Source organism: Mauremys reevesii, linkage group 2 (assembly GCF_016161935.1).
Source record: "Mauremys reevesii isolate NIE-2019 linkage group 2, ASM1616193v1, whole genome shotgun sequence".
NCBI classification, from domain to species: Eukaryota; Metazoa; Chordata; order Testudines; family Geoemydidae; genus Mauremys; species Mauremys reevesii.
Genome location: NC_052624.1, coordinates 159,098,813 through 159,121,062, shown reverse-complemented (window position 1 = coordinate 159,121,062; position 22,250 = coordinate 159,098,813). Strand labels below are relative to the sequence as shown.

The 22,250-nt window shown below is 40.6% G+C and overlaps 1 protein-coding gene across 6 annotated transcripts; it reads left to right on the top strand.

Moving 5' to 3' along the window:
* Positions 1–1,902: 1,902 nt before the first annotated feature.
* Positions 1,903–22,108, top strand: RAB11FIP1 (RAB11 family interacting protein 1). 6 transcript variants are annotated; one of them, XM_039525727.1, is made up of 8 exons: positions 3,383–3,436; positions 6,574–6,613; positions 7,411–7,539; positions 8,823–9,262; positions 10,429–11,272; positions 12,282–14,606; positions 15,967–16,072; positions 18,405–22,108. In XM_039525727.1, exons 3-8 carry the CDS (start codon positions 7,511–7,513, stop codon positions 18,618–18,620), a joined length of 3,960 nt encoding a protein of 1,319 aa, XP_039381661.1. In that variant the 5' UTR covers positions 3,383–3,436; positions 6,574–6,613; positions 7,411–7,510; the 3' UTR covers positions 18,621–22,108. The 6 variants fall into 6 exon arrangements, with proteins under 6 accessions (XP_039381660.1, XP_039381664.1, XP_039381665.1 ...); XM_039525728.1 differs by lacking the exon at positions 6,574–6,613 and having other exon boundaries at positions 3,377–3,436; XM_039525726.1 differs by lacking the exons at positions 3,383–3,436; positions 6,574–6,613; positions 7,411–7,539 and adding an exon at positions 1,903–2,310.
* The last annotated feature ends 142 nt before the right edge of the window (positions 22,109–22,250 follow it).

The following is a 22,250-nucleotide window of genomic DNA, read 5'->3' as shown; positions in this document are numbered from 1 at the left end:
ATTTGCATTAGGAGTGGCTCCTAGCATTCCTCTCTTACTGGTCACACAGGTCCCCAAAGGAAAATTATTGGAAGGCCTAATGATTTGGATGGTAATGTAAACATAAGCGTTGAGGATAGACGTTCCAGGATGAGGGAAGGTGAATCTCCAGGAAGTGTTAACATGAGTCATTAAGGGTGAGCTGCAACTAGACTGAGCTGTTTATTTTTGTGATGTATTGAGAATTCCTGAATTGCCTTTTCCCCTCAAAAAGCTGTTTTTTTACAAAGGAATGCAGGTCATATCTATCCCATAGGCCCCGATGGAGACCCAGTGAAATAGTGATATCACAAGAATCAAGAGAGTGAAAAGTGAGTAGCTGAAGCTTTGTCTATATTAGGGAAATGTTCTAAACATTTACTCCTGCATTGGCATTAGCAACATCACGAGCCTTAGTAGAGGTAAAGTTCCTGTTTTTAATACTCTATTAATATTCTCAGTGCAAGTCTCCGCACTGTATCTGTGAACATGTGCAAGGAGTGACTACAGAGGGTTCTTATTGGGGAACTGATGTAAGGAAACAGGTGAGATCATGGGTTTACTAACTTGTGTAAATGAGTAACCTGTCTGATCCATTCCTTACATAAAAAGCACCACGCCCTGAAAGCATTCCATTGGTATGAGCCAAACACCGAAACTACAGAATGTAACAAAACCACATTCTCCACCTTCTCATTCCTCTCTTCTCTCCGAAGAACAAGGCATCCTGGTGTAAAACTGTCAATTACTGAAAAGGGGAAGGGCAGAGACAAAAGCACATACTGAAGGAAAGAAGCTTGTATAAACCTGTAAATCTCATACTTCACACCTAATATGTGCAGCTTTTTCTTGGATAAAACTAAGCAATCAGAAAGAAAGCATATTAGGATATGTTGAGGGTGAGAATCTGTTTGTGACTGATATAATCACAAAGCTCAAAGTTACAATACTGTACATATGATTATTCAAAAGTACTGCCAAATAAACGCCACCACCTCTCCCCTGTATATCCTGGCCACTTGTTCTATGACATGATGCTGTTCTCATAGGGATGGATTGAAGGGGACAATTGGGGGGTGGCTATTCATATGGCCAGGGCAATTGTGGGGCGGCTGTTTGAAGGGGACAGTTGGGGGCGGGTGGCCGTTCGCATGGCTAAGACAGTTGGAGGGTGGCCGTTTGCATGTCTGGGGCAGTTGAGGGGTGGCTATTTGAAGGGGGCAGTTGGGGGTGACTGTTTGAAGGGGACTGTTCTGGGACGCAGCTGTTTGCATGGCCAAGGCAGTTGGAGGGTGGCTGTTCGCATGGCTGGGGCAGTTGGGGGGAAGCTGTTTGAACGGGACAGTTGGGGGTTGGCTGTTTGAAGGCGGTAGTTGGGGGGCAGCTGTTTGAAGGGGGCAGTTGGAGGGCAGCTGTTTGAAGGGGGAAGTTGGTGGTGGCTGTTTGACGGGGACAGTTGGTGGCAACTGTTTGATGAGGACAGTTGGTGGCAGCTGTTTGACAGGGACAGTTGGAGGGCGGCTGTTTGAAAGGGACACTTGGCGCTGTTCTTAGGGGACAGTGGTTACTATGGTTAGCGTTGCTGACTGTGGCAGTGGTACCCAGAGGCCCCACTCGGCAGGGCCAGCCCCTGGCGCCAGGCGCTGCACACACCCAGGGGCGCAGCCAGACAGTGGCCGTTGGGGGTGGCTGGCAGGCCCTGGTTTGAACTGGGACTCAGGCAGCCAGCCCGCTCTCCCCATCCCGGGTGCCCCGCCCCCTTCCCCTCTGGACACGCCCCCCTCACTGAGCGTGTGCCCCGCCCCCACACAGCTGCCCCTCCGCCCCGCCCCTCCAGGCCCTCTGGCGGCGCGAGCCAGTCCCCGCTCTCGCGAGTTTTGCCGCGAGCCCTTCGCTGCCGGGCCAGTCCCAGCCCGGCAGTCGGTCGGTCAGGATGTCGCTCTCGGACTCTCCGCCGCGCTGGGCCCCCACCCATGTGCAGGTGACGGTGCTGCAGGCCCGGGGGCTGCGGCCCAAGGCCAAGGGGGCCGGCGGCGGCAGCGACGCCTACGCGCTGATGGCGCTGGGCAAGGAGAAGTTCGCCACCTCGGTGTCGGAGCGCTGCCTGGGCGCACCCGTCTGGCGCGAGGAGGCCACCTTCGAGCTGCCCCCGCGCCGGCCCGGCCACGGCGGCGAGCCGGCCCTGCAGCTCACCGTGCTCCACCGCGCCCTGCTCGGCCTCGACAAGTTCCTGGGGCGGGCCGAGATCCGCCTGGCCGAGCTGCAGGAGGAGGGCGGCCGCCGCAGCACCCGGTGAGTCCCGCAGGGGGGGGGCGGGGATCCGGGGCAAGGGCTTGTCCCTCCCGCTGCCTAGCTGGAGCGGAGCTGGAAACTCTGGGTCTGACCCGAGCTCGGGCGGGCTTCCTTGGCGTGGCGAGCTCTCCCCGGCTCGCTAAAGCCACCCACGATGGGATCGCCCCTGGGTTTGAGCCCCGGGTCTGTTCCCAGCGCTGGCCCTCCCCGAGAGGCAGGTGCTCTTAGGGCAATGACGGGGTTGTTGTCCGTCCATTCTCCCCATTTGTCTGTCTTGGGCTCAGTTAATTTATTTTTATTGCTCGCCCACAGCTTTAGTTGGAGGAAGGAGCGGGGTGCGCCTCTGAAATTGTCTCTTTCCTAAACTTGGAAATCCCGGCGTAGATCAGAACCGTTGTGTCATGGGCTGGGGCTTGGGTGTTTGACTTGCCCTCCCCTAGCATCAGTTTCTTGGTGCAGTATGTCAGCACTTTACCATAATAAAGCGAGAGAGATTTGTGTGGGATGGGATCAATCTGGGTTAGCAACCAGGGAGTGCCCTTTGATAACAAGGAGCTAATTTGAGAAGTAAGGAAAGCTATAAATCAGCTGAAGTTTTAATGTGTGTTTCTGTGTAGACAAAGCTTCTATTATTCCATGGCAAACTTAATCAGAATTTTGCAGCTAGGTGTTTAGATTCAGTGGCAGCTTAATTTAAAGTTTTAATAAAATGATAAAGACTATACCTAGTACAGCATCAAGTCCATTTATTTTTATAAATGTAATGTAGTCTGCATTGTCCTCACATTTTCAGTTTTCAGTATGAGAAACTTGTATTGGCCATGTCTTGCAGAAGTTGTCAAGGTGAGGGGAAGCAAGTGGATTGGCAAGTGGGTGAAGGACATATGACGCTGTTGGTAACTTGAAGGGAGTGGAGAGCAGTTTCAGATTGCAGGATAAACACTTGAGCAGGTGTTTCTGAAACAAATAATCTTGACAGTTATGTTGGATGTCATCATGAGGCTTCTAAATTAAAATGGCATTGTGATGAATAGGACCAATTTACATATCTTAGATATTTTACTGGAGACTTTGGGACTGTATCACTCTGTTTGTTCTTTTGTGTGTAATGTTTCTTTCATGAGGGGTAGGAAAATTTCTTTAAATTTCAAGCTTGTGTTTTAGAGCACAGTTGGTCAAGTCAGGAAATGACAAAGATATAGGATTGTTTGATGAAGGAAAATGATTTTTAAAATGGCATTCTGGGATTTGCTATTCGGTTTCAAGTACTTTTCATCAGATATTCTCAGTTTACAAGCAGGAGGATATTTTAATTTAATTAAATGTAGTTTTCCTAGGGCGCTAACTTGTTGTTATATCATAGCCCCCTAGGAAAACGACTTGTTTTGATTGTCTTGAAGTATGATGCCTGGACTAATGCCCATCAGCGTATGGTAATTCAAATAAAGGGATTTTTTAAAAGATTGTATCTACATTCCTTTGAGGAGGAAGTAATTGACAAGGTCATCTAAGTAGATAATCTTTAAGACTTTTTTCTAAATTAAACCTCTAGTTGAGTCTTGATATCAGTCTTTTCTAAAGCTCCTGTGAAGGTATTTCAGTACAGACAAACTTAAGTTCTCTGGTACTCTTGTACATATGCTTGAGTCGAAATAGCATGTTCACAGAAGCTGTATTGGTTACCTCTAAGAAAGTCTGACTACTTGTGTTACTTACCAAAAAAGAAAATCCTTTTCCTTTTGAAAAGATTAAACTGCCTTATTGACTTTTAGTGTTGGAGTCAGTCTTTTGCTAGTTATATCTGGAGGAAAGTAGGATTGGGTTTTACAGGTTAGTCGGCGTCCATTTTTTAACCTTTTTCTATTGTGGAGGCAATAATGGCTTGGAGTAGGATATGGTTTAGAGGGAAGTTTTCAATGTTTATTTCAGTTTTGAGATACACTTGGTTTTTGTATATAAATCTTTAAAAAGAAATAGTAACAGTTCACACTGAGAACAGTGAAGTCACCCAAGAATATTTAGCATGTTTGTAAAGGCCTCTTGTTTAGGGGAAGAATGAAAGTACTGTACAATGCAAGTCATAAACACTCTTGTTCTTAATAAATAAATACCCTTAAAGGGCATAATCTCCTGGAATAGTAGCTAATTGAGTAAAGTGGTGTTTTCTGTTAACTGTGGAGTGGAAATTGTATGAAGTTAAAGGTTTTTCCTCCTAGCTTTGTACAGCTAGATCCACGTTGCGTTCTTGTATTTGCTGTTTTAATCTAAATGCTTTTGGCTGCTCTGAAATTAGTAAGATTATGGTTTCTACTGTGAGACTATTCTTAATAGAATAACAGTGTGTGGCTAACATACACTCTAACCATATTATAGACTAATGAGCTGTTTTAACTACCTAGCTGATCTACCTTGGTGAATCTCATGAGGGCCAGTTTGGCCTTTACTTTCACAAAAGTAAGAGGTTTGGCATCACTGGCTTCTTGTAAATTGAGTATGCCCATGTAAAGGCTCCTCCTAATGGACTGACAACCATGAATGCTGGGTTTGGTGTGGACTTATTTTTCTTCCAGGGACTATTTTAAAAAAAATAGTTCTGGGCTGATATCAGGCATACAGGAGCATTAGCACCAACTTGGCCCATAAGCAAACACTCAGTGGTTCTTGACAAAGCTGTGTAGCACTCTGTGGTGTGAAGGAGTTCTCAAACACAAATGTCTAATGAAAAATGTAGTTGTTTTTTAAAATGAATGGGAAAAGATGGCAGATATTTATAGCCTATCATAGGAAACATGTCAAGTTTTAAATATTTATTATTTTGGACTTTAAAAGCTCTTCAGCCATCAAGGTTCAGTATGCAGAAAACTTACTCCATTAGATAGTGGTGTAGTATTCTTCCAGGTTTTCTTTTATCCAAAGATCTGAACAAAATTAAGGAAAAACCTGGTAATGTCTCTTGGAAAATGTAGTTTTGTCAATAACTGTTTTCATATCTTGTTTCTTATGTTGAAACTTCCTTGTTAGTGGGCTGTTGGCTACTGGATTTATTTCAAATTTTGTTGAAGAGGATATAATAAAATAACCCACCATTTTCATTTGAAGTTTTTCTTCTAACCTCCCATTTAGGCTATTTCTACACTATGGACCTTACAGCAGCACTACTGTACTGCTGCCATCATGCTGTAAGGCCTCCTGTGCAGCTCCTCTGTGCTGGCAGGAGAGAGAGAGCGCTCTCCGGTTTGCATAATTAAATCACCCCTAATGAGCAGCCGTAGTTATTTTGGCAGGAGAGCGTTTTCTCACTGACATAATGCTGTCCACAACGGTGCTTTCGTTGGGGTGGGTTTTTTTAAACACCCCTGACCAACAAAAGTGCTATTGTAGACATAGCCTTAGTTACAGTATGCAGAATATATACAATCTTGGCCCTGACTGCTGACATGCATATTGTTCACTAATTAGTCTGTGGGGAAGGTGCCTACAGTTTGTTGCACAATATTGCAAAGATTGTGTTGCTGAAAGTAAATTGCTATTACTTGCACAGCAACTTTTCTTAGAGATTATGGCTGTACTTAATAGAAGTTGCATTCCTTGAATATTTAGAGCTTTTTAAAAAACATTCAGCTGGGACCATTTTATTAAACGGGCTATGCAAAATAAACAGGTTAAACTCACTGATGTATATATGGAGCCAGAAAATACGTAAGAACATTCCTTGAATTAAACACACTTTTGAGTCTCAAAAAATGGCCAGGGGCTTTTTACATTTAAATGCAAAATATATTCATTTTTATACTTTTGTCTAAGGCTTGATGAGTGGAACTTATTCAACTTGTATTCTTTGATACTCCAGTGAGAACGGTCAGCATTTCCAGTATAGGTTTCATTTTAGGGATTTTGTAATTTGGCTTAGTCAGTCATTGTAGGCTGACACTTGGAAGAAAATTGTTTTAATAAAACTTGAACTCAAGTTTTCTCACCCCTTTCTCTTGAATGCATTTCTTCAAGAGACCTTTTTATGTTTGTCTGAAAGTGGAAACTCATTTTAGGGTCAACTGTCTGAAATAGTTTTGAAACAAACTGTCTGGACCCATTATTTCTCTTCACCCCCAATGTGTGGCAGTGCAAAAAAAGGCAGCAAGGCATTTTCATGTTTCATGCTTTTCATTCCACTTGTGATGGAATACTTCTATTAGTTTGCTTTAATTTATTAGTTAAGATGTGAGGGAAAATCCCAGCTCCTTTCAAAACAGCCTTTCCTGTCAGTTCTGCAGGGTCAGCAGATCTCTACAGCTCCTAGTGATTGGTAAGAAACTAAGCATGGTGCATGATACCAGTAAATACCTACTCTTTGTGCCAACAAGATTGAAATGTCATCAAGTAGTACACTTTGCCTGGTAATTGAACAAGTTTTAATAGTCTAACATAAAGAGCCTGCAGTGTTTAAAACTGTAATTTCAGAAACAGATAAAGTGTTCAAAATATAAGTGTAGAAGTCTTGTCTACAAAGAATTTTGCTTTTGGTACCTTGATTCTGAATCAGTATTGTATTAACAGACTAAAGTAAATAGAAACATCCAACAGTGATAAGGTGCTTGATTCCGAAGAGGAAATTATAGGCATTTTCCCTCTGTGGTTCAGGAGTTTCTATATTTGAAAAGTATTGAAATAGTAAATGAACAGAGAATTGGAAAGAAAGGTATGGGGTGTTTGGAGAATGCCTTGACTGAACTATTTCAAGTGTTGGTGTGTAACTGCATCTGTACAGTTTGTTCTGTCACACTGATGCCTTTTCTGTCATACCTGCTTCTACTTTTAATCCCTGGAAGTTTCAGGAAGCAGAAACAAAGTATAAAGTTTGGGAAACCAAAGTGAAATGTTACTTTACCCTTCCTCATTTAATTAATTTTTAGATAATGTCTCTCATTAGTGCTTTAATAGTTTCTCCTTAAGAAACTATCAGCCCTGTGGAACCCCTTTACCCTTAGGCCTGGTCTACTCTGGGAGGGGGATGATCTAAGTTACACAACTTCAGCTATGTGAATAATGTAGCTGAAGTCGACACACTTATATCTACTTATCGCGGTGTCTTCACTGTGGTAGGTTAACTGCTGATGCTCTCCCTGCCTGTGCTTCCCACTCCGGTGGAGTACCGGAGTCAACGGGAGAGTGCTTAGCAGTTGATTTACTGCGTCTTCACTAGATGCAAATCGACCCCCACTGGATCCAGAGGTAAGTTTAGACATGCCCTTTAGTTTTGTTTTGTTTTTCCCCATAGGACCTTACCTACCAGTTCTGAGTTAGTTAAAGTCTTCTCTTTTGAAGTCCATGGTCCTTTCCTTAGAATCATGAAATCTATCATTTCTTGGGCACTTTGTTCTAGATCTTCCTGATTTGGTGGTCTGCAGTAGAGTCCTACCATGAGGTCATCCCTATTTCCCCCCCCCTTTTTGTCTTTACCAGAAACTTTGTACCCAGAAACTTTCATCTGGTCTGCCCAGGTGGATTTGATTTAAATCAAATTGGTTTAAATCACTAGACAGGAAGACTTAATTTAATCATGGATTTCTACATAAAAGTGCATTCTTGTTGGTTGTTATAACTTTAATACATATTCTTCACAACTCAGAGATAGATGTAGGTTTCATTTTTAGACGGTACACACTATACATTTTTAAACTGATTTATTTTGAAAACTTTTCAGATTAGTTTTACAGTTATATCAGAAAATGAATGATTGTTTGGTTATTTCGTTTACCAAAGGTAATTGAAGCAGATATTTATGAAATCATTTGGAGTTGAACTATCTCCAAGTTGGAGGATTTTCTTGCCATGCTATATTAGGAGGAGAACAATACCAGACAGACATTTAAATTGTCTTATTTTAACTATTTCTCACCTCTATTTATTATTTATTTATTTAAAAACATTTTTGCTGTTAACAAGCATGTTATCTCTGGAGAGACAAATCCACAGTTTGAGAACTGCAAAACTAAGCATCTCTGATGGTATTTTCTAGACTGAACACTGAGTCCCATTGGGTAGATAGAAAGATTAACCTAAATAATCTATACAGAAGCCCCTGGAATGCCATAAAATTGGGTCTCTAATCCATGAACAATTGGTTCTGGACCTTCTGAAGCTTGGAACAAGTGTATGTATTCTTGATGTATAATGCTGCACAACCTCCCTTTTTACCCTGCCAGTCCTTCCTGAAGAAGCTGTACCCCTCTCGCTATACCTGTATTCCCGTCATGGGTCTTATCCCACCAAGTCTCTGGTGCCAGTTAAATCATGGTACATGGAAAAAAAAGTTATTTTAGCAGAGATGCCAAGGAAATGTCCTCACCTCTGCCCATGATAAGCTGTCTGATCTTTGTCTAAACATGAAATAGTTTCCCAGCTAGGGAGTCTGTGTTCTCGTTTTTTTCCCCTCTGCCATATTTTTCTGTGGCTTGCACTAACCAGAGTTTTTGTTTTCAAAACTTGTATAACGTTCTGTCTTTCTTTTGCAGGTGGTATAAACTTCACTCCAAACCAGGCAAGAAGGAAAAAGAGAGAGGAGAGATTGAGGTGGATATTCAGTTCATGAGGAGCAATATGACAGCCAGCATGTTTGATTTATCCATGAAAGATAAGTCCCGGTCTCCGTTTGGCAAGCTGAAAGGCAAACTCAAAGGAAAGCGGGCCAATGGACTGTCTGACACGGCATCAGCCATCATTCCCAGCATAACTCACTCACCAGCTGATAGTGAAGAGGAATCACCTGAGAGAGAAAAGAAAAAATCCAAGATCAAAACCCTGTTTTCTAAACCTGGTTTGCAGAAAACCTCCCTCTCCCAGTCCATGTCAGTTTTACCTGCTTTTCAGCCAGTGACAGAGAAAGTTAGGCTTAAACCTGGTGACTTTCAGTCAAAGTGGGGGGAAGATGAGTCCTTTCCTCCAAATTCAGAAAGTGAGTATTTCCTCTCTTAATATTAAACTTTATTACTATCTTAAATCTTTGCTCAAAATTCCACCCATTTTTCTTATGAAAAAGAAAGTGACAAAGTTTTTGAAGATTTTGGCTAAAAGAAGCATTAAAGCACTGTTGGCAGTACATTTGTAGGTGGGTGATCAGATGCAATTCTCTTGAATATGTTTTATTTAAAACAGTAGGGCTGATTGGGAATTTTCTGACGGAAATGCTCTGCCTGATTAGGAGTGGGGTCTTGAACCTGGGTGTCTGATATCCTATGTGAGTGCTATAGCTACCAGGCTTTTGGCTAGTCTGCTGGTATGGGTCTGTCTCTTTGCACACCAAAAAAAAACAAAACAAAAAAAACTTGATGTTTGTTCCAAATGCAGAATAAAACCAAATATCAAACCCTTAATTTTTTGTGAAATGGAGTTCTTGTTTTCTGGCCAACGCTACAAAACAGGACTATTGTAGCTGTGTGGTCACAGATCCACTGAAAACATTTAAGAAGAATTTGTCTGAGACCATTCTTTGTATTGCTGGAGCCATTTTGGGTGAAATAGGATACTTCTTCCTTGTGATCTGCCACCTTGCCTCCTGCACACATGCGTGTCCTCCCCCCGCCCCCCCCCCCACACACAAACAGACAAAAAACAAAGCCAAAAAACCTGTATAGCAGAGGTTTCCAAACTGTGGGGCCTGGAACTTTTGAGGGGGTGCGACAGGGCCTGGGCCAACCCCACCCCCACCCCCTGGGGCAGGAGGGGCGGGAAGAGAGGCACTAGTCCCTCCCTGTACTCAGCTCTGCTCCAGTCCAACCTGCAGCTATGTTCCTGGCCCCGCTCTCAGTCCTGTGCCCTCTTTCTCTCCCCCCTTCACCCCCGCTGCAGTCCCAGCCTCAATTCCCTTACCCTTGTCTGTGTCCCCTGGCTCTGGGGGGGCATGGCACAGACAGGGATAGGGTGGGCCCAACCTGCAAAAGTTTGAGGACCGCTGCTTTTACAGGGTGATGCTCCTGCTTTAGATGATACAGCAAATTTGTCTCTAAACATAATTTTTCCATTGTCATGGTAATCACTGAGTCTTTCAACACTTTAAACTGTAATATTGACTGTCGCCGGGAAATATTTTTTTCATAGCTTTAATGTCTCACTTTTTTTCAGAGGCCTTTGGAAACAAACCTGAAGATAACTTACTTCATGTTCCTGTACTCATGGCTCATAAGAGAACAGCAAGTGCAGACAATAAGCAACTAAACGAAATAACCTCCAGCAACACGAAGAAAGAAGGGCTTTCCTTATTCAGTGGCCTTAAATCCAAAAATGATCCCACACCCCGATCCAATGTGTGCATCAATGGCAATCATGTTTATCGGAAGGAAAGTGAAACAAAAAAGGAAACCATGCCAAAGGACAACACTCCTTCCTCTTCCCCTCAAACATTCAGGAAAAACCAGCTCTCTGAATCAGAAGAAAACCCATCTTCAGAATCCACTAAGGAACATGAAAAGACAGGAAGAATATCTCCTAGCAGAGGTTTATCTGGGTCACACTCATTGGAGTCCTTTAAGTCTATGACCCTACCATCATACAAACTACTTAGCGGTGGAGATTTACTGGGAAATAATGCTTCACTGAGTTTAGAAACTGCAAAAGAAGAAACTAAAGAGGACAAAAAACAAGAGAACAAGAAGTCTGCTTTGTTGTCTCTAGTCACAGGAAGAAAGGAAGTAGTGAAAAACAGTGATGTAGAAAACATGTCTGATATGACTTTGAAGGAGAGAGAAGTCAAACTTCTTGAAGAAAAAAAGAATGAAAAAGAGGTAAAACCTGTTGAAATCCCTAAGGACTACAACCAAGAAAGTACTCCAAAAAACAGCAACACAGCAGATGTCCCCAGAAACAAGAAATTACATAACCCCTTTGATGAATCGCTCATGGAAGAACAGAAACCAGACAAGTCTGCAGCCTCTGCAAGGACAATCCAAACCAAAGCTGTCAAACCCAGGTTAGTCTTGTTTTATTTCAGTTTCAGATTCTGATATAAAGCAGTGCAGACATATGGCTAGGCTGGCCCACTTCCTGCCACAAGGTAACATTTCTGTAGCTGTTGCCCTTTATAACATCTCCTGTGGGGGACTCGTTTGTGTTTCGCCACTAGATGAAAGTTTAACCAGTTACACACTTATTAAGATTCTTGGTATAAGTATTAACTTTTACTTCCCTTCTTAACCAATTTAACTTCATATAAGTGAGGATGCACTAACATAATGGTTTTTAGTGCCTGTATCTTTTAGATAGTATGAAGTCATTTATTCCATGTTGTTCTATTAACCCATAACAAAAGCTAACAATATTCTCCTGCCTTACTGTCTAAGTTTGGAAGTGTGTAGAAGGGCCGAAATATCTTTAATCAAGCCTATTGCTCTCCACTGTACTTCTTGCTGTGGCCTGGAGAATGGCAAATTTTGGAACACATCTGCTTTTGGCATTCAGTTTCATGAAGTGTATTTCTGGGGTTCTGTCTGAGACTTTTTTCAGAAATTCTGCTCTCTGACTTACATATATGAAAGAAGCATGGCCTTACTAACAAGTATCCTGAGTTGTCTGTCTTTAACACTAGATCTTCAATTACATTTATGTTTAAACGCCTTGTGTGTAAATGTAAACATCTTAAGAAGCTATTATGCTATTAGTACTTATGTCTTGAATGCAAAAGAAATTATGTACAGTTGCTTTAAAAGTAGACATCGCCCTAGTAATCTTTGATTTGCATGTAGCAAACTTTACAACACAAGTTTTTTGCATCACGAGTATTCGTATTGCATATAAAATATTTTAACATAAATTATTTCAAGCTTGTTTTATTGGTCCATTAAATTCTTAAGTCCTTGCAGTTTCTTATACATCATTAGTATGTTGCAAATTTTGTGAAATCTACCTTTAGAACTTGTCTTTGTGTGTCTCTCACATGTTGCATCTGCAACTGACACGTGAGTTTTTTGTCCCTTTTACAGACTGGGAGTGTCTTCAGAGGATGAAACCGAAGCCACGCTTCCTACTTCTGTACCTGATTCCCTTCCTGCTTTCCTTTCTGCACATCATTCTAGTAATGACAATAACCCTTTCACTTCTAAATTGGGACAAAAATTTAAAGCACGAGACTCTGGTAGCTCTCTTCCTCCATCTCTCATTTCTGGACAACATTCTAATGATGGTAACCCTTTCATTTCTGACTGGGAACAGGAATCCAAAGCACAAGACTCTGAAAGCTTCACTAGTCCTCTCTTGTATTTCCCCCATCCTCCTGCAACTCTGGGGCATGTTTCTCCTCCTCTCCTTTCTACTCACCTTTCTATTGACAATAACCCTTTTGTATCTAAACTGGGACAGGAATCAAAAGTGCAAGACCTCAAAAGCTTTACTAGTCCTCCCTCTTTCTCCCTTCCTTCTGCTGTTTCTAGCAAAAACTATTGTTCCTTTGCAATAAACTTTGCTGATTCGGAGCACCCCACTTTTGTTTCTTCAGAGGAGTCTCAAAATGAAAGTTTGACTAATGATACAAATACAGTATCAAATTCTTTGGGGTCACTGTCTGAGTCTCCTCCTCTACCTGTGTATGAAAGGGTTGGGCAGACCCCAAGGAAACAGTGTGATGCCAAAGAGGTACAGATAGTATCATTGGATAAAAAAAATAACAGCGGCGTTAAGAAATCTGTGACCTTTCATCTTGATGAGTTGGAAAATACTGATTCCAGCAGAAATCATGCTGAGACTTTAGATAGAGAGCAGTGTGAGAGATGGCATCCTGATCAATGTGAAGAAATGTTCACTACTGATCCAGCCGTAATAGAAAAGAGACACGGGTTTGCCTCTGTGCTGGGTATGGAGTGCTACCCTTCATCTAAACTCTGTGATGAAAGTGGGAGTTCTGTTCAGAACAATGAGAGCACTGTTCAGGAAGATGTTGAAACCAGCAGTTCAGGTGCTGAAACCTGGATGAAAGATGGCAAAGAACTAACTTCTCTCTCCAAGTCTAATTATAGCCCTTCACCTGGGAATGCTGTAATACAGCCATCTTCTGCTGAAAGCAAATTAAGCGAGGAGCAAGAACTACGTAGTGGAAAGAAAAGTAAGAATTCACTCAAAATGGAAGAATTTGGGCTCACATTACAGTCCAGGGTAACTCATGCCATCAAAAGTGACTCTTCAGTTGAAGTAGAGCTGCCAAAACCAACTCCAAGAGTTCACACATTGCTCCCTAAGAACCCTAACAAGTCAGAGGATGTTAGTGAGCTCAATCCTCTATTTGCAAAGCCAGAACCTACCCCAAGAAATGCAAAGCCGAAGCCTACCCCAAGAAATGCTGTAAAACCAAATAAGTGTGCACCTGTTTCTCTGACTGGTAGACCGAAAGATGAAGAGCTGCTTACTCCATCTGACAGCACAATGTCTGGGTCTGGAGTTGTGTTTCATAGAGAGAATCCCATGAACCCACATGAAAACCCAGCCTGTGACAGCTTATTAAAAACAGCCACTCTGTCAACTACACATCATCTTGACAGAGATGATAGCAATAATGGACACTTAAAACACAAAAGTTATGGTCATGATGATTCATTATTTGACTCTGGAACAGCCCTTAAGTCTGCCATTCCAGTTACTGGAGATCAGAGTCTAACACATGTTGGCCTTCCAGTTATTCCAGAAGTAGGATCAGATGATGAGCTTCTAGACAACTATCAAAAGAACAATGTAATGACTGCAATTTATAAAAGTTTTCCAAATACTGAAAATCAGTGTATAGGTTCATTGTCTGTCACTGAGGAAGAAAAACTCAGTTCAGATATGAGCTCTACTGATAGAGCAAGTATATTGCTTCAGAAGGGAGAAGGTGGCCCTGAAGATGCTTGTAAATCTAGCAAATCATCCAAACTAAATTCAGTAGTAGACATTCATAGTGCAAGCAGCAAGACTAGTGAGTCAGGTTTAGATATGTTTTATCCCAGTGAGCATGGGTGTGTTGTTGAGGAACAGGAACTGAAGGAATCTAGCAGTATTAAGGAAAGTAGGAAGAGTGATTTTTTTGAGCCCTCTGAAAAGTCTGTTTCTTTTACCTCCCTGTCCAGTTCTTCCCAACTCTCCCTTTCCTCTAGTTCCCCCCAATCTGGCGCTTGTGACAGTAGTAGAGCAGAATCAGTGAAAAAGCCACCAGCAGAGAGCTTCAGTCATAAAGTCGAAAATGCTGGCAAGAAGAAGCTGCTTCAGGCATGGGTTTCACCCTCTGAGACACTTCCCAATCAAACACAACAGAATGGTGGAAGTGTGTCTGTTAAGCACAGGTGAGAATATGGGGCAATGCATAGAAAATTTCTCAGTGTTGTACAAGACATACTTTTTTCTTGCTACAGAAATATTGTGATCGTTTTTTCATTTTGATGTGACTTCATACAATCTTAACTTGGTCTGACTTTTGGACCCTGTGAGAGACCTATACCGTACCAGTGTAAGACCACTGCCACAAACTTTTATTAGCAAAAAGTCAGTGATTGAACCAAAAAGAACTGTGCACCCAAAAACGTAGAATGAGCAGTGGCAGTGCTTTGTGCAAATCTAACATTCACAATACTTCTATTATTTATGGCAAGTTGTTTACATTAGGGAACTCCGTGCTCATTAGTCAAATATGGATTTATCCTTTTTGAATAATGCTACTTTAATACCACAGATATTCTGGTGTCAACAGCTGGATTTAGTAAACTGCATTATGATCTCTAGCTTTTTAGAAATGAGGAAATACAATCAAAGGCAAACTGTGGTGGTCACTTAACTGGTAGAGTAAAGATTTCTAAGCATTAAAACATACTACAGGCAAACCTTACTTTATGTGACTAATAGGCCTGACTCCCAGATGACCAACATGCTTTTGGACTTCCAGAGCTGTTCACGGTTCCAACTAACTGGCACCCCATTATAGTCTAAGGTGCAAATTGGAGCTGTCTTTTTCTGTGAAACTCTGCTAGCCTCAGAACCGCTTTATCTGTCTCACGTATTGTAGAGCTCCAGGGAATTACTGTTCAGAAATGGTTTGATTGAAACACAGTTGGGTAACTTACTTCCACTTTTTAAAATTGCCATTACAAATGGGTCTAGAGAGTACAAGATTATGTCTAGACATCTAGTGTGCCTTATGCCAGGATTAGTCCATTTAGCGAAGATGGAATAAATCTGCTGCCTAAGAGGATATTTGGTATGTAGACTTCTAATGAAGATAATGTGGGAAAACTATGTAGAATCTAACTCTTATAGTAATATGTGTGTAGTTTAAAAACAAAAACAAACCCACAACCAAACAAAAACTAAGCACTCACGAATATGGTGTAAGCACCTCATGTAACCAACTTCTGTTGTGATGTTTCCAGTTATCATGATACTGTTTCTTTTTTGTTTTTTTTTTGAATGCAATAAAATAAGTCAGCAGAACAGAGTGAGTGAGTGTGTGCACACTCAATGGAAGACTGTAATTGGAGGCAGAACTCTGTCCTGGAATTGAATTTCTTGTACCTTGAGGTGTATAAGGAAATTCATTAAATCCCCTTGTGTTCATACTTACTGGATTTAGGAACTTGTTGGATACTTTGCTTGTGATAGGATCTCAAGATGTTAAGGAACTACCTAAACAAGTTGTGGCTTTTGTTTCAGACCTCATCCTGTGAAGCCAATGAACACCACAGCAAATAAGTCGCATACTAAAAATTTGACCACAGCCGCAAAAATGGATGAAAACTGGACTGAGAGCAATAGAAAGGTATGAAAGAAATTGAAACTTGGATTATAGCTTCATAATAGTTACTGTAAACTTCATAGCTTCTGGGGCACTCAGTGTGAACTTGCCTACTCAGGGTAACTTACATTTTTTGGCTCTGACACTCAAATGGTGTCTGTTAAAGGATTTCCTTATTTTCTCTATTTCCCAGCATTAGGAGGAAGAAATTAAATTCACTTTTTGTTCTTATTCAATGCAAATGACTTTAAAGCGCCAAAAAAAAAAAAAAAAAAGACTCCTGATGGGGGTGTCCCAAGGAACTGTGTCTGTACTACTGGAGTAAACCCAGAAGTGCTCTTTGGTTCCCCACTAGATGGGTATGTTGCCAGAGAGGCTTGGTTGTGAGCCAGGAAGATGACTAGTAGGAGTGCCTCGGGTAGAGGGTGACAAGTAAATATGCTTATTTTGGAGACAGCAAGGATTGCCTACAGTGTGTGGGGTGTGGCCACTGTCACCTGGAGTCTGCTTACACTGTGCTTACTCAAGGTGGTTGGGGGAAGGTAGTCACTATCTCCTGCACTGCTGATCTTCCTTTCAGCAGAGACTAGTGGGACCCATCACCTTGTAACTTGCTGCATTGGCAGCTTCCACGATTAAGAACTTTCTCCACTGTCTGAAAGGCCACATGTCCACTTGTTAAAGCAGGAGAATGTTGCCTAGCAAAAATAGGTTATATTTCTAAATGTGCGTGGCTAAAAGCTTTCACCTTCTTTCTCTTCCTCTCAAATCTCTGAAAAGTATTGTTTAAGTGTTTGCATAAGTTCTGATCCCTGAGGCACCATTAGATAAGAGGTCTGTAAAATGAGAGCAAACCATGTTCTGAGAAAATTCTGATTCAGAAATCCAGGCACAAACTGGCTTGTAATATAGGATTCCTCATCTTAAGGAATGTCTACATGCCTGCATGCCCTACCCCAAATGGCAGTGAATCTCAGAGCCTGGGTCAGCTGATGTGGGCTTATGTGTCAGTGCTGAAAATAGTCATGTTAGACATGACTGCTTGGGCTCTGAGACTCCTAAGTAAATGGCCACAAAAGAAAAATGTGACTGAAAAGTTGAATTTTTTTCACTTAAACTCAGGTGAGCTGCTCTTCAAAGTCTACAGAAGCCTGTTTTCTTAAACATCTGGTGTTTCCAGACCATATCTTAGCTGTGCCAATACAAAACTATTCCCTGTAGTGCCACTGAGATACAACTATGAATAAATCTGTTGTACAATGAGTATTCTGTACTAAAGTAATATTTATGCTAATACTACTTGTATTTTTGCTGCACTAAAAAGGAAATATAACAAATTACTTGTCAGAGGTTACTAAAAATCATTCCTATTTAAAACAGTAAACAGCATTTTAATTTTAAGAATAACTGCCCAGCAATGTATTGCTAATTTGTCAAAAGAGAAAATAACAGTATTTTTAAAATTTCAGTCTCAAAGTCATCAAGTACATTCACTGCTGTTTAACCTGAGCTTGACTCTTGCTTTATTCAGTCTATTTTAACTTGTGGTTCTATAGATCTTTCAGTGCTAATATTACATGGGGAATTTTTTATGCAAGTCTTTGGGCAATTGATGTCCTGGGATCATAACTCATCTGTCCTTTGTTACGGACTCAAATTTACCCTTTAACCCCATGCAAACCTGGCATTCACATATTACTGTAAATTGCTGACACATATTGAGCCATAAAATTGAGTCTCTAGAAAGCGCTACCAAATGTTGTCTCATTTTGAGTCTTACTTCCTCTTAGAATAGATGCCCTGGGCTTCCCAAATCCTACAGTGTCAAATATTCTTGTGCCATAAAAGTGCAGTACTTAAATATTTTTCCTGTTACTTTCCTTTCCATATAATCTATTGTTATAAAGCTCCACCTGTCCACATTTTGGAAGTGCATGAATATCTCCCAATAATTATAACTTCGCTGTCATTTCTAGCTGCCATTGCTAAGTGCCCTAACAGATGTCTCTCTTGCGATAGCAGTTGCATTTGTGTCACTTTACCATACTGGTTTGGTCCTGTAGCTTTTCCCTGTCATTGGTGATGTTGCAAGCCTAGCAGGTTTTGGCCCTGGGGAACGTGCTTTTCCTGTTCACTGAAGTAGTAATGACTGATAAATCCTGAAATGCCAGTTGTGTGAAACTTTTAACAAGATGTAAAGTACAGTAATTTCTTTGAAGAGCAATCCTGTTTTGGTAACCAATATCCCTGGAATTCTTCAACCTTCCCTGAATACAAAGATCATTAGGCAGTCTTCTCATATTACTGTAAAACACTTATTTCTGCATTGACCCTGTCTGTCTTCTCTCTCCAAAAGAAATATGATCCTTCGGAACCTGCCTATGCTTATGCTCAATTAACACATGATGAGCTGATCCAGCTGGTGCTGAGACAGAAGGATACCATTACAAAGAGAGATCTCCAGGTGCGGGAGCTAGAAAACTACATTGATAACTTGCTTGTCAGAGTCATGGAAGAAACCCCCAACATTCTTCGGGCTCCATCTCCAAAATATAAGGCTGGAAGGATGTAAAACCTCTGCCAGTAAACCTGAATAAAGGACTGGACTCCCATCTTGTTACTCAAACTTCACAGGTAGATAATGTGAAGTTGCTGATGTTCTGGTACTGCTGCCTACAAAAAAAATCACCTTTCTGTGTCTCTTGCAAAAAGTTGATTCCACTTATCTGGAGACTAGTTAATAATTATACCAGGTCTTGAATACATAAGCCAAAAATACAATAGTCAGAAGTCTTCCACCTTTCTTTCTGGTACACTGTAAATATTTTACCACCACTTGGGAGGCATTGTTAAAGAATGTAATCAGAGGCCTGAGATTCATGTGGCTGTGAATGTTTTTTTAAGCCATTTTTCTCAGTGAGGCACTGATGGTTGTTGGCTTCTGAGCTTCTCTATTTTATTAGTATTGGGAGTTTAGCTTAAGGGTTGGTGTTTTAAAAACTGAACCGTGTTTCTTGGACTTTAAGAACAACAGTTGTTCTTAATTCTAAGACTTAAGTTGTAGTGCAATATAAGCCATCACATACACTAATTCAAGGATTTGATTGCTTTGTTCAAATAATTATATTACAGAAGTTGAAATGCACTCCAGAAAGAGGTTTGATAACCATAAGTTGCCTTATTGTAAAAAATGTAATGCCCTTCAAATATGCTGTAAAATTGGAGAGCCTTTAAATCTACATGAAAATGTGATTGTACTAATGAAGTGTCTACATCTCATTTTGGGAAGGGAAGCGCAAAGCCTGTATAAACCTAGTGTTGAAAAATTTCAAAGCAGTGCTCTGAGCAGGCTCTTATGGCTGCTTTAATATAGCAAAAATCAAACAAAGATATAATTGCCATTCGACTACATGATTAAAAAACAGTTACAGATTTTAGACGATATAGTGATCTGAATTAGGAGCTGTTTTGTTTCATAGCCATCATAGTCCTGATTTGAAGGTTCTTGTTCAAACTAGGGGGCACACAACTCCCATACAGTTTACTCGGTATCCTATATAAACATGTATGCACCTGTTTCCTTCGTGGTGCACATGCTTAGTTTGTTTATATGGCTATGCACAGCAAGTCGTGATGACTTTTCTATTGTGCCACTCAAGATCATAATTTTTTTAACATGCTGTATTTGGGAAACTAGGACCTACAGTATGGAACAAACTGTCCAAGTTGATCCATATGGAACATCTAAATTGGGGGGCGGGGGGGGGAGAGGTAGGTATGTGTGTGAGACCTGGGTCTCTTAGTAAAGGAGCATTCAAATGGTGGCTTTTAAAAATCGATCTGGTTTCCAGTAATAAGATTTGAGGTTGAGAATGTTAGAACAGGTTTTATTTTAAATGTAATCAGAAGACATTGTGCTGCTATTTTGCAAGATAAATCGGATACATCTGTCTGAATCTTTTGCCTTAGTCTGCTGTAACTATGGAGTTTGCCATGGGACAGGCATTTCTTGTTTATATCGGATAGCAAACCGCAAGACACTCGCAAACAATCATTTTAGTAGGCTCACTTCAAATCATTATTTTATGATAGTGTTGATAGGAATTGTCAATAAAATTTAGCACTTGGATGGAAAGTTGTGATTGGATTCAACATTAACTTACATCTACATTTAGTGTTGGGGCTGAAGTGTGGCAGGCTCTCAATTTTAACAGCTCTGTGCTCACTGCTCTCAAATTAACTTCTTGAAGGCAGAGTGAGAATCCATGATACAATATTAAAGTACTTTGGATAATCTGTTTTAACATCTAGCATGAATTGTGAAGCAAAAAAATAAAACAAACTCTACCCTTTATCAAGGTGAAAGGGTCCATTAAGTCTTCCCTAAAGTTCTGAGTGATAATTTCACCTATAGTTTAGGAGGGCACAGTTTGTCACAGTATTCTTTTCATTAGAGCACTTTAATGAGAGGTGAAGACTAGTTGAATTTCCTATTAGCCTTTTAATAGTCTATTGCCTTATAGTTAATATTTTCACAAAACACTGGAGACCACTGTAAACTTCTCAGATACTGTATTTTTGTAGTGAAGTATAATTTAATCTATTTACATAAAATAAATCAATGTTTACTGGAATTGTATATAAATATATATGCTGTTATGTGCATTTGTTATTTTGTGATTGATTATGTGATTAAAAAGCGTAGGGCGGTTAAGTTTTGCCTATCATACAACTTTCCTTCCAGGGAAGCCATACATGAAATAATTCATAATACTACGAAAGAAAGATTTAAGGTGTAGTGTTCCTTTCTAGGACCAGAGGTACATAGTAACAATGAGTGTTTGAGCAGATGATTTCAGTTAAGGGGTAATTTTCAGTGTCCCAGATCCCATGAGTGGAGTGGCTTATGCTGATTTTTTTAGCAGAATCTCTAGATCTTGTTTATATATATTTAATTTGCATGGAACTAGCTATCTTCCACTGAAAATGACTGACTGCTGCTTGTGCCTTGAAATAGTGAGGAAGATGAAACATTAATTTCAGTTGTCTCTATCCCCCTTGATGTTTCTATGGAGAGGAACTGTTGTTTGCACCTCCCTAAAAATTTTTTTTGCCTTCAGGACTTGATTCCTTAGCTTACCAACAGCTTTCTGGTTGTATGAGAACTGTGGAGATCTCTATTCTTTAGTGCCTTTGAGCAGTAGCTAAACAGACTGAATTTGAAACTGCTATCATCATAATGGTTGGACTTGCTTTTATACTCAGAACTAATCTAAATGAATCCAATGATATGAAGTGATTTTTACTAGCCTCATTTTAAATGGCTGCCCTTCTGCTCTGGAGTTAAGGTACTACACCACCACCAGCAGCTGAAGCCATTGTTTGTAATGCTGCACCTGCTGCTTGAGGGATAAATACTTTACAAAGATGTTTATCATTAACCAAATGTATTCTTAACTTGGGAAAACTTAAACCCTGTGGTTTTAATATTTGCTGATAACATTCCACTTAAGGTTATGACATTCTACTTCCAAGATGGGACTATAGAATTTTGATAGGGTTTTCCTCTTTTTGGTCATCTTTTATACCAGTTACACTTGGAGTCTGTCTGTCTGTTTGACAAAAGGTTAGCTGGCTGCTCTTACGCAATGAGGCTTGATCTCTTGGTTGCACGTGGTAAGTCTCACTTATTGGTGAGATTTGCGCACTGCCAGGAGAGAGTGGTACTTTACAGGCCACACTTCTTCATTAGCTATGAAAATGTTGCACAATCTTATTGTACCTCAAATTTTTTTATTGGCAATGCTGTTTTTGAAGTGTTGACATAGAAGAACTGGAATTTTTATTAAGAAAGGTACTTAATTTGAGTACTTATGAGATTAAAGCTTGTTTGTCAAGCCCCTGTACAGTTGCTTAATGAATGTTTAATATTGAAGGATCCAAATGTATTTTTATGTTCATATTTTCTGCTTTGTTTGTCTGGGTACTTTTTTTTTCTTTTTGGTTTTTAAAAATGACATTCATTCTTATGGAACACTAAAATAAAATTTTTAATTCAGTGTTTGAACACTTGTTGTTTTTTCACTAGACTCTGGAAGTGCTAGAAAATGCACAAGACAGAATGGAGAGAACTCAGTGTAATGGACAAATCGCTAATGTATATAATCTGGGGAACTGTTCTGCGGTGGCCCTGCAGAGTGGA

Excerpts from the sequence above, each read along its gene's own strand:
- RAB11FIP1 (XM_039525726.1), top strand. The coding sequence starts at position 1,952 with ATGTCGCTCTCGGACTCTCCGCCGCGCTGGGCCCCCACCCATGTGCAG. Across the intron at positions 9,263-10,428 it reads CTTTCCTCCAAATTCAGAAA|AGGCCTTTGGAAACAAACCT; the intron begins GTGAGTATTTCC and ends ACTTTTTTTCAG. Across the intron at positions 11,273-12,281 it reads ACCAAAGCTGTCAAACCCAG|ACTGGGAGTGTCTTCAGAGG; the intron begins GTTAGTCTTGTT and ends TCCCTTTTACAG.